The sequence below is a fragment of the Arachis hypogaea genome, chromosome 5, assembly GCF_003086295.3.
Source record: "Arachis hypogaea cultivar Tifrunner chromosome 5, arahy.Tifrunner.gnm2.J5K5, whole genome shotgun sequence".
NCBI lineage: Eukaryota > Viridiplantae > Streptophyta > Magnoliopsida > Fabales > Fabaceae > Arachis > Arachis hypogaea.
In genome coordinates, this window is record NC_092040.1 from 28,527,046 (window position 1) to 28,540,030 (window position 12,985).

General features: G+C 33.8%; 1 protein-coding gene across 1 annotated transcript; it reads left to right on the top strand.

Moving 5' to 3' along the window:
* Positions 1 to 1,561: 1,561 nt before the first annotated feature.
* LOC112801046 (chaperone protein dnaJ 16) lies at positions 1,562 to 6,420 on the top strand. The gene is made up of 11 exons (XM_025843573.3): positions 1,562 to 2,127; positions 3,274 to 3,397; positions 3,623 to 3,705; positions 3,808 to 3,919; positions 4,025 to 4,129; positions 4,765 to 4,815; positions 5,009 to 5,098; positions 5,189 to 5,297; positions 5,378 to 5,526; positions 5,613 to 5,666; positions 5,772 to 6,420. The coding sequence occupies exons 1-11, from the start codon at positions 1,979 to 1,981 to the stop codon at positions 5,982 to 5,984; spliced, it is 1,239 nt and encodes a 412-aa protein (XP_025699358.1). The 5' UTR covers positions 1,562 to 1,978; the 3' UTR covers positions 5,985 to 6,420.
* The last annotated feature ends 6,565 nt before the right edge of the window (positions 6,421 to 12,985 follow it).

A 12,985-nucleotide genomic window follows, 5' to 3' on the forward strand; every position in this document is an offset into this window, starting at 1 on the left:
ATGTTGAGGTAGATGCGACACGCAGTTACATAATGGCTTGATCTCGGAACTGAAGAGGAGGAAGGAAAAAATGGAAAAGAAGACTGTGAAGGTGAAAAAGGAGAGTATGAATGTTAAGGTTATGCGAGATATGATGAAAATCGGGGAAGAATAGTGTCGTTTTCGAACAAATGAGTGATGTATTATTTTGTCCCTTGTTAGAGTTGTTAGGGATCATTTTATTTCTGGTTAGAGTTGTTAGGGACTATTTTGTCTTCCGTTAGAGTTGACGGAGTTAAGGACCTAAATGGCTGACGGAATTAATTGTTAAGGACTAAGCGAGTAATTAATTTTAGTTGGGAACTAAAATGTCTGGTCCGAAATTTTTTGAGGACCAAAATGGTAAATACTCAAGAATAAAAGAGAAAGCAAAAACGAAAAAAATAAAAGGTAAAGCAAAAAATAAGTGTGGTTCTCTCTCTCATCTAAGTTAATATTCAGATTAAAAGGTAGTGGGTTAAAACATTTATAGAAACAAGTTGAAGTTGGACAAAAGAAACCTTACATTTTTATCTATATTTGTTTCTTTTATCTTGAAAAATAATAAGTTTGATGAGAAATTTTAGATATTTATTTATTTTTCTTTTATTTTCAATAAGTAAATAAACAAAAATTAAAGACCAAAATAATAATTTTTTCAAATCTTTAAGTTCTTCATCTTTTTATGCACTGAATCCTCTCTTTTTTATAGATTCCTTATTAGCATTGAAAAATGACAATTTATATTTTATAAAATAATTTTTTTAACTAAAAATAAATTATTTTAACACGATAAATAAAAAATTGTTTATATACATATATTATATTAATTATGATTTTTTTATGTTTATTTTGTTAACTATGTTATTTATATTTTTAAATTATATTTGTTATCATATTTACGAGGTTGAACAAAATATAATGGAGTATAAAACAGAATTTCTTTAGCTAATTCTAAGAAATGCTATGGTATGTTGATATTTAAAGTAAATATTTTAAAAAATAAAAATAGAAAGAATGAATATAAATTTAGTATTAATTAATTTTTTTATAAATTATGAAAAATTAAAAAATATTTATATATTTTAAATAATAATAAAATAAATAAATTTTTTATTTTTAATTAAAAAATTAAACAAAAAAATACTTCTACTAATATATAAAATGACAATCTAAGATGACTCAAGAAAAGAAAGTTGAAACAAGAAATAAAAAACGCACGGGTCTTCTGCTATTGCTAGTATTGGTATATACTCGAGAGTGGATCCTCCATTTAATTAAAATTGGATAATATGCAGTGTTTAATTTAATAATTTATTATTTTTTAATTTATTTTTGATCTTACTTATAAAATTAAAAATAAAAAATTACATTATATTTTATCAAGTATTAAAAAAATTAGAAAAGATCCATTTCGGTATATACTCTGCGTTGGTGCTTACAAATTAAAATGTTGACAATAATAATAATAATAATAATAATAATAATAATAATAATAATAATAATAATAATAATAGAAGACGTCTAGTAAAATGAAATTTCCCTTGCGAAATTTCTTTCTTTCTTTCGGGCAGGTCCTGTTGTCTTGTGTTGTTGGCTTGGTGTTGTCATTGTTCTCAATTTTTTCTTTCTTTTTTATTTTCTTTTCTCTCTCTCTCTCTCTCTCTCTCTCTCTCTCAGCTGTGGGAAGTTCCAGGTTGGAGGGGTCCATGGGGTTTCTGGATCTCATCACCACAATTTCGAAACTCTCCTTCAACCTCCTCCTTTTTCTTCAATGACTCCCCCGCCACCACTACCTCCACCACCATTCTCACCACCATTGCACGGCGCCAAAACCTGACAGCTTCTTCCTCGAACACCAAGGTAGCCAGGTAGTGGAGGAACCTCATTTCTAGGGTTTGCTATAGTAAGAAGCAGAAGACGAAACGACGCCGTTTGACTGAAAGTATTAGGAAGAAGTATGCCGGGGCATCGGTCCAAGTCGTCGGAGAAGCACGCCGACGGCGGCGGCGCCAAGCCACTCCGGCGGGACCCATACGAGGTCCTCGGCGTCTCCCGCAACTCCACCGATCAGGAAATCAAAACCGCTTACCGCAAAATGGCTCTCAAGTAAAGTCCCCTACCTCACTCTGCTTCTCCAACTAGCTTCGTATTTATTTATTTGTTTATTCAAAAATGTTCAATATTTATACTATTTCGTTTGATGTAGTTTGGATTTATAATTTTATATGCATTTTTTAAAAAATATTTTACAGGATTTTATGTATTTATTTGACATTTGAAATTTGAAATTTGAAATTTGAAATTTGAAATTAGTTTCAGCATGTTAGTACTAATATCCTTTCGACCGAAGTAATATGTTGTTGAATCTGGGATCCATGTGTTGGGAAATGAACTTCTTCACTTTTTGAATGATGTTTGATAGAAGACTGGTTTTGTTTTAATTCTCAGAGTCTCTGAGAGACTTAAGACAAAATAGAACTATGTGAAGACAGTGATTCAGCAGAGGACACGTAGTCAAGGCTAGTATTCGTTTGAGCAACGGCTTGCCGAATCTTCTACTTTGATTTTTCAAAGTCTAGGTGAAATCAATATTCGCGAGGGTGGTCTTGTTTATTTTGCTTCTTGAAGATTTGACTCAAGATCAAATATGTTTTCATTTTAGTATCGATCATTGTTGGTGGTAGTCTTTTTAACTAATATAGTGTGTTTGTGGAATTTGGTGAATAGAAGGTTGTTCTATAATCGCTAAAATATCCGTGTGCTAGAATCAAATTAAGATGATATATATTGACCTGGGAAAAAAAAAGAGAAATGGCTGGTAAAGATCATAGAATACAACATTGGGAAACGTTATCTGTTATAGGGGGAACCTTTTGTGGCAAATCTTTGCATAGTTGATTTTCAAGCCTAGATAATAGAGGAGGGTTGTGTTAGGCAATTGATAGTCAGCATAAGACTTCGTCAAATCTCCATGGCATGAAACTTGTTTATTGATCATCTAGATAAGCCCAAAATATCATTGCAAAGGTGATGTTGAATTGCTAATCTCTGCCCATGATGTCTGATTGTTTTTCATGCATTGGATATGAGCTGGATGGTTTTCAAAAAACTTACTTCCCGGAGATGTCTTGAATTAAATAATAAATCATGCCCTTTCTTGGCCACCTGATTTCTTGAATTCCCTATTTCATCGTCTTTTTAGATGAAAAGGATTGATTATTAAATTAACTGGTTAAATTTATTTCATTTCAGATATCATCCTGACAAGAATGCTAATGATCCTAAGGCAGCTGATATGTTCAAAGAGGTTACCTTTTCATACAATATATTGTCAGATCCTGACAAGCGTCGTCAGTTCGACACAGCTGGTTTTGAGGTGAACCTCATTTTTTCAAATTATTAACCATTAAGCCTTTTGGAATTAGGAGGATAATTGATTCTTGAAATTTATTTTGCAAAAAAGAGTTTAAATTTCGATCTTGATTAAATCATGCTACTCACCCCCACCTGTAAATCTGTTGATTCTCTTTTCATTTTTATTTTTTGCTCGAATCTTTTAGCATGCATCATATGTGATTGAATATTTCATGTTTGTGCATAGGCTGTTGAATCGGATAACCAAGAGTTGGAGTTGGACCTTTCAAGTTTGGGTGCTGTGAATACAATGTTTGCTGCACTTTTTAGGTATCCTTTTCTTTAATCCTTCTTTTCCCATCTTTGGTTTTCCCGAATCTCCATTACCTGAATTCCATTATGCATAATATTAATGTTCTACATACATAACAGTAAACTCGGTGTGCCAATTAAGACAACTGTATCAGCAACTGTTTTGGAAGAGGCCCTCAATGGTGTAGTGACCATTCGTCCACTTCCATTGGGACAGTTTATTTCTAGAAGGGTGAGCTGCTTCTTTAATCAGTTCATACCTTCATGGATCCCTTTATAGTCATATTTTTTGAAAAGAACTTTTTTCCTTTGTTTTGTTTGGTGTCTTCATCTGAAGGTTGAGAAGCAATGTGCACATTTCTATTCAGTTACAATAACAGAAGAGGAAGCACAAGCTGGATTTGTTTGTCGAGTGCACTCATCAGACAAAAGCAAGTTCAAGGTCAAACCTTACATCTGCTATTTATATCTATAAGCATAACAATGAGGATTGCATGCACATGCTTGTTCAACCTACTAATGTTCGGTTTTCCATTCTTGCTTAATTGAGACTGAGTTTTTCACTACTATGTAAACAATATGATTTCCAAGAGGGTCATTTTTTATGTTAGAGGGGGTCAGGAATAACAAATTCAAGGTTCTTGCTAATAAATCCTTCATGCAGGATGTCTGTTTAACAATAATCACTCCCCATATTTGAGCAGTTTCATATATATATGCTAAACTGATAAAGTGCTGCTCTATCCTCCCCACATGTACTCGAGTAAACCTGCCACCCTCTCTCTCTCTCTCTCTCTCTCTCTCTCTCTCTCTCTCTCTCTCTCTCTCTCTCTCTCTCATTTATTTCTAGGGAATCTGAGGCTAGAACTTTATCAAAACAATTCTGCATCTTCTGACTTCTGTACAAAATAATGATGTAACTAATCCTAGGCGTTGTTATGTTTTTCTTCGTGTTGTATTTGCAGTTTCAAATATCTACCTTTTCCATATGCATTGTAAAACATTGATTTGCTTTATTTTTAATATGTTTCATTAATGTTCATTTTATAATGGTATTTGTTCATTGGTTTTCTACAGTTGCTATATTTTGATCAAGAAGAAAATGGTGGATTAAGTCTTGCTCTCCAGGTATTTACTTTATTGTTGTCCCTGTGTGGGTGAGAGAGAACATAAGATAATATAATTTCTCTAAGGAGTTAAATATATCTGATGTATTTTGGTTATCTGATGATAAGTCATAAAGTTTCGTGTAATTTTTCTGTATGTACTTTTACTTCTTTGGCTTCTGAACGCTTTATGACATTACTGATTATTGTTATAGGAAGACTGCGCAAAAACAGGGAAAGTTACCTCTGCTGGAATGTTTTTTCTTGGGTTTCCTGTTTATCGATTGGATCAGACCATGAACTCAGTGAGTTGCAACTGTAAACAGACATCGTAGGAACTATCTTTTGTATTAATTTAAATTTGGATGAATCGGTATGTAATAATTTCTTTACAGATATCTGCTGCAAAGGATCCAGATACATCATTTTTCAGAAAGCTTGAAGGGTTTCAACCCTGTGAATTGACAGAACTGAAGGCTGGTACCCATGTGTTTGCAGTTTATGGTAATTGTGCTGATTGTCATGCTTTTTTATTGTAATTATGATCTTTTGAACTTTACTTACATCCTATTAATTCCTTTAAGGTGACAACTTTTTCAAAAGTGCAAACTATACAATAGAAGCTCTATGCGCTGCACCATTTAGTGAAGAAAAGGAAAATTTAAGAAACATTGAAGCTCAAATTTTGTCTAAAAGGGCAGAGATATCAAAGTTTGAGACAGAGTACCGAGAGGTGTGTAATATGGCATGAGCATTCCTTATTCTTATAAAGTTCTAATTACGTGCTTTTTATCAACCCTCACTCTTGGATCTTCATAGGTTCTGGCGCAGTTCACAGAGATGACAAGTAGATATGCAAATGAAATGCAAGAAGTGAGTTTTTCTTTTCTAAATTTCTATATGTTTTATCTCCCTTGTCCAACCCTCTTCTCCTTTCTAATGGAAGCCACTCAACTTGTGCCATTAATTCTTGTGCAGATTGATGAACTATTAAAACAACGAAATGAAATACATGCAGCGTACACTGTTGCTCCTTTGAAACGGAGTTCAAGTAAGAGTCGGAATAAAAGTTCTTCCAATGAGGCGAAAGAAGAGGGCCAGACAAAAGAGAAGAGGAATACAAGAGAACGACCAAAGAAGAAGAGATGGTACAACATCCACTTAAGAGTTGATAAGAGAAAGGCTTGCTAGGGTGAGAATTGGAGAATTAACAAATTCTTTTATCACTCATATATTGTTAAATAATGGAATATATTTTATAATTTACCTGTCAACTCTAAATGCCACGGTCAAAGCTATTATTGGTGGGGATCTACACTGGTTTGATTGTCTAGCACATGCCCAAGCTATGATGGAGGCTTTGCTTAAGCGCCAACCAGGTTTCATTATGTATGTAACTCAGGCATGTTAAGGATGACAACTACTCATTGTTTTTGTATAATCCCCTTTGCCCTTTTCCCTTTAAAATTTGTTCTCAGCAGCTGAATAGCTCTATCTTATGATTTTGCACTTGTAAATTGTTTGATTTATTATTGATGAAGCATGATCAACGCTCTACATGGGTTGTAATTTTGGTTAGTAAGTAATGGCAAAGCTTTGGTGCATAGAGCCAGGGCAATTTCAAGTATAGTTGTAGTTGGGTTAAAATTAAATCCAATTAGTTAAGTCTATACCTCCTTGTTTGTCAACCCTGAGTCGCTTTTGTATTATCACATATTAGTGTTTGGCTTTTCTTGTGTATGTACTATGTTCATGTCTATTCCTGTCTACAGCCTGCTCTCTGATTCCTTGTATATATTTAATAGAGGCATTCGATTCCTTTAGGTATCTGTTCCGTGAGGCCTTCGAAGTGTTGTAGTTATAGCTGTTGTCTTCTAATTTACGTTGTCTGTCTCAGGACAAATTATAGCTAAAATGGAAGGGCAATGGTGCTTGTCAAAATCTTGTTTAATGTTGCGAGAAAAACAAGTGTGGAGAAATGTCAATGTAACTATGCTGGAGCTGAGTTCGCTATTTACTAAAATTGCAACTATGATGACAATCGGACAATGTGTAAATGAAGACATTAATAATAATAATATTTTATTTTGAACGTTCCTTTCTCAACAAATTGGTTTATTGTAATCTATACTAATATCAAAAACATAAATGCTCTATAATCAAGTTAATTATCTAAATAAGTTTAACCAAGTTTTTATAACCTAATTTATATCCACGCACCACTATCTCTAATTGCCTTTTGAATAAAAGCGCCACTTATATAAATGCGTTTTCTCTTTAAATTTTGTTTTTTGTTTTCAAAATTATTTGTAGATTTTGTTTTTTTTTTTAAATTTCTCTGCATTCTTTGTGATTATGATCGATGCTCTTTGAAATCAAGTAGTGAAATCAGATTTGAACATGTTTTTCATTTTCGAAGACAGTGAATGATACAAATTTAGACTGTCAGTTGAATTAGGGTGAATTGGATTATTCTTTTGAATTGAATCAAGTGGATGAGGTTTGAGGTTTGGTCAGAACCTAGTAGTTGATGCTCATGTAGTTAAATAATTTAGTTTTTGTTTGTGAAAATTGGTGTTCATGTTGAAAGTTTGACTATTAATATAATGTAAGAGTTTTGAATTGTTATTTTCAATGAATCTGTTTCGTTCCTAATTTTGGTACAGAAATGATGGTTTGAAAATGAATGTGACGTGTGATCCCAGGTAGTAGGCAGTGGCGTTGTTCACTTGCTCCGGGTATGAGATGGAGAAGGAGAATTATAATAAACGAGTTTAATTATGGAGTTTTGACTTTGAATGAATGTATGTCTGTGATACCTGGTAGTAGCAAGGGTCGTGGTTCGTTCCGCTTGCTCCGGGTCATTGTTTGAGAATTGGTAATAATAAAGATTGATTATGAATGAATGTGTATTTGTGATATCTGGGTAGTAGCAAGGATCATGGTTCGTCCTGCTTGCTCCGGGTCATTGTTTGAGAATTCGTAATAATGAAGAGTGATTATGAATGAATGTGTATTTGTGATACCTGGGTAGTAGCAAGGGTTGTGGTTCGTTCCGCTTGCTCCAGGTTAATGTTTGAGATTTGATAACAATGATGATTGATTTTAAAATGAATGAATGTATGTTTTGAGATCCTGGGTAGTAGCAAGGGTTGTGGTTCGTCCCACTTGCTCCAGGTCAGATATTGTGACGCCTGGGTAGTAGGGGTAGTAGTGGTGATTCCACTCGCTCCAGGTTGAGCTTTTAAACACCCGCCTGGTGATGCGGTATTTTACAACCCACAACTAACAGGTAGTGCACCGGGTCGTACCAAGTAATACCTTACGTGAGTAAGGGTCGATCTCACGAGGATTGATGGACTAAGCAACAATGGTTAAGTGATTGGCTTAGTTAGACAAACAGAAAAGAGTGTTTTGGTATTCAAAGAACATTAAACAGTAAATTAAGAATTTTAGAAAGCAAGCAGCAATGAGTTGGGAATAAAATATGGACAAAACAGTTAAGATTTCAGAGATGAAAACTAGGATTCTGGTAAAATGTACTGTGTTCTAATCTGATGGCATCTAAATTCCTATTTATAACTAATCCTAATAAATTTAAAATCTAATTATCTAAAATTAAAAATAATATCTTTTCATCAAAATAAGATTTGAATTTAAATTCGAATTAATTAACAAGTCTTCAGCTGATGGGTGGGGACCACTTGATTTGTCCATTCTGCAGCTTCTAATCTGTGTTTCTGGGCTGGAAATTGGGTCAAAACAGCCCAGAAATCGCCCCCAGCGTTTTTCCTGCATTTTTCTGCACGTGGCGCATGTCACGCGTACGCATCAGTAACATGGACGCGTCGCTGGTCTTCTTCGCAAGTCACGCGGACGCGTCGCTGAGCAAATCACGCGTGCGCGTCACTAATGCGCACGCGTCGCCATGGATACCTCCAAATCACACGCACGCGTCAGGCACGCGTGCGCGTCGCTCCTCGCAGCCATCTCCTTTGATTCTTGTTCTATGGAAACTCCATCAAATCTAGCCGAATGCTACCTAAAATAAACATTATTGCACAAAACTCAAAATAGCATCCATGGTGGCTAAAATATAATTAATTCTTGATTAAACTCAATAATTTAGATGCAAATTCACTAGGAAAAGATAGAAAAGATGCCCACGCATCACCTGGGTAGTAGCCGCAGTAGTGGTTGTTCCACTGGCTCTGAGTTAAGCGGGTAGTAGTAAAGGGATTGTAGCTCAAGCCCACTTACTCTGCATGGGTGTTTCTGTCCAGGGTTAGCTACCAAGACGTGTCGGGTTGGCTATATAACCGACAAATGATATCATCAGCCATAGGGTAGATATACATCATTTGCATATGTTTGAATTGTTTGGGTTTGCCTATTTGTTTTGGATTGCTATATCATATATGCTATGTTACCTGATTATGTGCTACTTGTTCTACTTGTACCTTATTGTCTATTACTTGCCTGTATGGATTGTGTTTGTACAACTGAAAGGTCCCTCATGCTGGTGCCGGTTGACACTGAGGGCTGTTATTGATGAGATGAGTTGGTGATGAAATTGAATAATGAGGGATATGAGGTAATAATATAGAATTGCTGAGATAGAATAACTGGGGATGGGTTCGTTTATAATTCTGATTGTGAATTGTCGGAGAGTTAGAAAGTTGGGAAGCATGAGGAACATGAATCAGATTTAGCATTCCCTTATGACAGTTGCCTATTCATGGATTAGCGATAACATATGATGAATATTTGGTGAAAGGAAGTTTAGGATGCTTAGTGAGTTTTTATTACAATGCATTGTATTTATTTGGCACTTTTACCGTACCGGGAACCCATGGGTCGAGAGTTCTCATTCCGTATATATCTCTTATTTTTCAGATGCAGGTCTAGGTGCTCAACAGTGAGCTGTTAACGTCTAAAAGACGGCGAAGACCTCTAAGATCTCTTATTTACTTTTACTTAGATTCTCTCCGCTTTTGTTTTTAAAGAACTCATGCTATGTATTTAATTCTTTTGAAAACTTGCCGATAGAGGCCCTTGTGTATCATTTGGGAGAGATTAGGAGATATGGTTGTCAAACTGCTTTTATACTGTACCCTAGCCGGCCTAAACTTCGTGGGTCGTGACTAGTGGCTATTTATTTATGTTATATATCTATATAATGTCTTTCTCTTATTCTCCTTAAGGCCTTTTTCTGTATATCGCTTTTGACTTCACACTTTATCTTCTAGTCGTCGATGCGTAAGTGATACGACTTCGCGATTTTATTTTTACTCTTTTCAGGCTTCTCGATTAATACTCCTTTCAATTTTACTTATAATTATGTATTAAAAATCTCCCTTGAGAGTCGTACCACCTTATTATCATTGATTTATGACTCGAGCATAAGGATTTGAATATTAGGATGTTACATTGAAGGATGTTATTATTTGGGTTATTTCGAAGGTTGTTTTGCTTAATTCACATCCATGCTATCCAAATCAAGCAGAGATGCTTAAACAGTACAAGCAGTTAAGCATGTTTATACGCCGTACAATTGAGAATAATGATGAAGTTGGAATTAGACCAAGCAAAACATATCAATCATTTGTTACAGCAACAGGGGATCATCGTGAATTAAGTTGTATTGAAAAAAATGTGAGAAATTATTTTCCGACAGAAGTTCATAATGTTTTCGAACTCGATGATGCAAAAGAATTTGGGAAATACTTATTAAGAATGAAAGAGAAGAATAAGAATTTCTTTTATGAGATTGAACTTGAGGTTGATCATTCAATCAAAATTGCTTTTTGGACTGATGCAAGAAGCATGGTTGCTTGTGAGTATTTTGGAGATGTTATTTCATTCGATACCACTTACAATACAAACATGTAATGTGCTGTTCTGATTTATGTTCTTTTTGAAACAACTTTTGGTGAATATGAAACTATTTTTTGGTGCATATTTGCTTTTGTTTCTGTGTTGTTGATTTTAGGTATAATTTGATTTTTGGTTCTTTTGTTGGTGTGAATTACCATGGTCATTCTACACTTCTCAGATGTGCTCTGATGACAAATGAGGATATTCAATCATTCAAATGGTTATTTAAATGTTGGCTTTGTTGCATAGAAGAAAAGGCTCCAAAAGGCATTCTTATCGATCAATGTGCATCAATGCAAAGGGTTATTGAAACTTATATGCCCGTAACAATTCACAAGTAGTGTATTTGGCATATTATGAAAAAGATTCCATAGAAATTAAATAGCTACAAGAGATATAAAGAAATTGAATAATAGATAAGTCATGTTATTTTGAACTCTTTTACAAAGGATCCATTTGATGAAAATTGGAATGATTTTCTTATGAAGTATAGTGTTGGAGACAATAAGTTACTTTTAGGTAAGGGTGACTTTATCAGTATTAATTGGATATTTATGTGTTTTGCTTCTCTAGTAAAGGTGCGAACCTATATATGATAGATTTCTTGGTGTTTATTTGAATGAATTTCGGTGCAATTAGTATAATATTTTTATTTTTTAATGGAAATAAGGTTTACTTTCTAAATTGTGTTGTGTGTTGTTCCATTTGCTAAGTTACTGTTAGTTTTCAAATTACTTTTTTCAATTGTTTAATGATAAATAGTTTTAGGTATGAGTGTGAATAAATTTCGATACATTTGTTATTTCTTCAATATATTAAACCTAATAGTTGTAAACCTTGATTAATATGGATTTAGATTTTGCAATAGAGTACATACATGTTCATAAAAAATTTAATTTAGCAAAAGAATTTATCAAAAGCTTCTATGTAATATTTACAAAGATGCAAATGATATTTTTGTTTTAACTATACAGTAGACAAACAATTCAATACTCAACCAGTGTAGAAATTCATAACAATTTACAACATTCAACCTATACACTTTCTATATCTCCTGATGAAAATTTATAGAAAGGACTTGATATTGCAGCAGATGGCTTCGATAGTTTTATGGCTTGATCTCCCAATTGATTTATTTCGTCAAAGAGAACAATCGAAGTATACTCCACTCTGAAACGATCAACTTGTTCCTACAATTGAAAGAAATTTATTTTTAATTTACGTTAATTTAGAAGTAAAGAATTATGTATTTTTAATGATACATGTAAATCCCAAGTAATTAATAAATAGTTAACCAATAAATTAATTTTTATTTAAAAAATTAGAAAATTGAATTTAATAAGTTAAATGGGTAGAAATAATTAAAATATAAATTTTGACATTAATTTTAGGATGAATATTGTGTTGGTTGGAGACAAATTGGTGAATTGGAACCAAGTTACGGTGATTGAGGCTTAATTGAGTTGATTTGGAAATGTTGAAAGCTTGTCAAGTGGACCTTGGAGGCTTGAATTGAAGTGTCTTAGGCTTTAACGAGGAATCGATTAAGGTATGGTTTTGGTTTCTCGTAGGTAATATATAATGTAACGTAAAAACGTAGGCTAGATAATTATAGGATAAGCTTGAATTGAATATGGTTGTTGATTTGATTAGTGAATAAATGTGTATTGGTGTGTAATTGATGCGTGATATGATCAATATATGTGTTGCCATGTTGTGGCATGAGATTAATATATGTGAATTTAATTGTTGTTGGTTTGGTTAAGGAGTTGTTGAATATATATGAATTGTTGAATGAAATTAATGGAATTGAGAATTGGAATATTTTGAAAGGAATGGAATGGATGTAAAACTATTTAAGTACTTTTGATATTTTTTTGAGAAGTGAAACATAGGTTTTGAATTGAGAATTTGGAAAGAATAGAGGTGTTGGTGTTTTGGTAAAAAGTGAATTTTTGACCAACTTTGGCGAGTCATAACTCGGCTTCTGGACCTTTAAATTCTAACAAACTTATTTCAAATAAAAATTGGGTCCGTGAGGTTTATGCCGTTTAAAGAACGGATGAAAATCAATTTAAAACAGAAAAGTTATGCGCGTTTGAAGTTTGGTGCAAAAATCTGGTTTTAGCAGCCTTTGAAGGAAACGGGGTTCGCGTACTCGGAAGCATTGTCGCGATGCGAGTATTCTTCTGCCTCAGACACTCGCGTACGCAGAAGATGGCTGCGTACACGACTCTGATAGTTCGCGTACGCGAAAGGGTATCTCGCGTACGCTGAACCCCTGTTTGGCAGAAATGTGATTTTTTTACAAAGTT

Excerpts from the sequence above, each read along its gene's own strand:
- LOC112801046 (XM_025843573.3), top strand. The coding sequence starts at position 1,979 with ATGCCGGGGCATCGGTCCAAGTCGTCGGAGAAGCACGCCGACGGCGGC. Across the intron at positions 3,920-4,024 it reads GACAGTTTATTTCTAGAAGG|GTTGAGAAGCAATGTGCACA; the intron begins GTGAGCTGCTTC and ends CTTCATCTGAAG. Across the intron at positions 5,527-5,612 it reads TTGAGACAGAGTACCGAGAG|GTTCTGGCGCAGTTCACAGA; the intron begins GTGTGTAATATG and ends GGATCTTCATAG.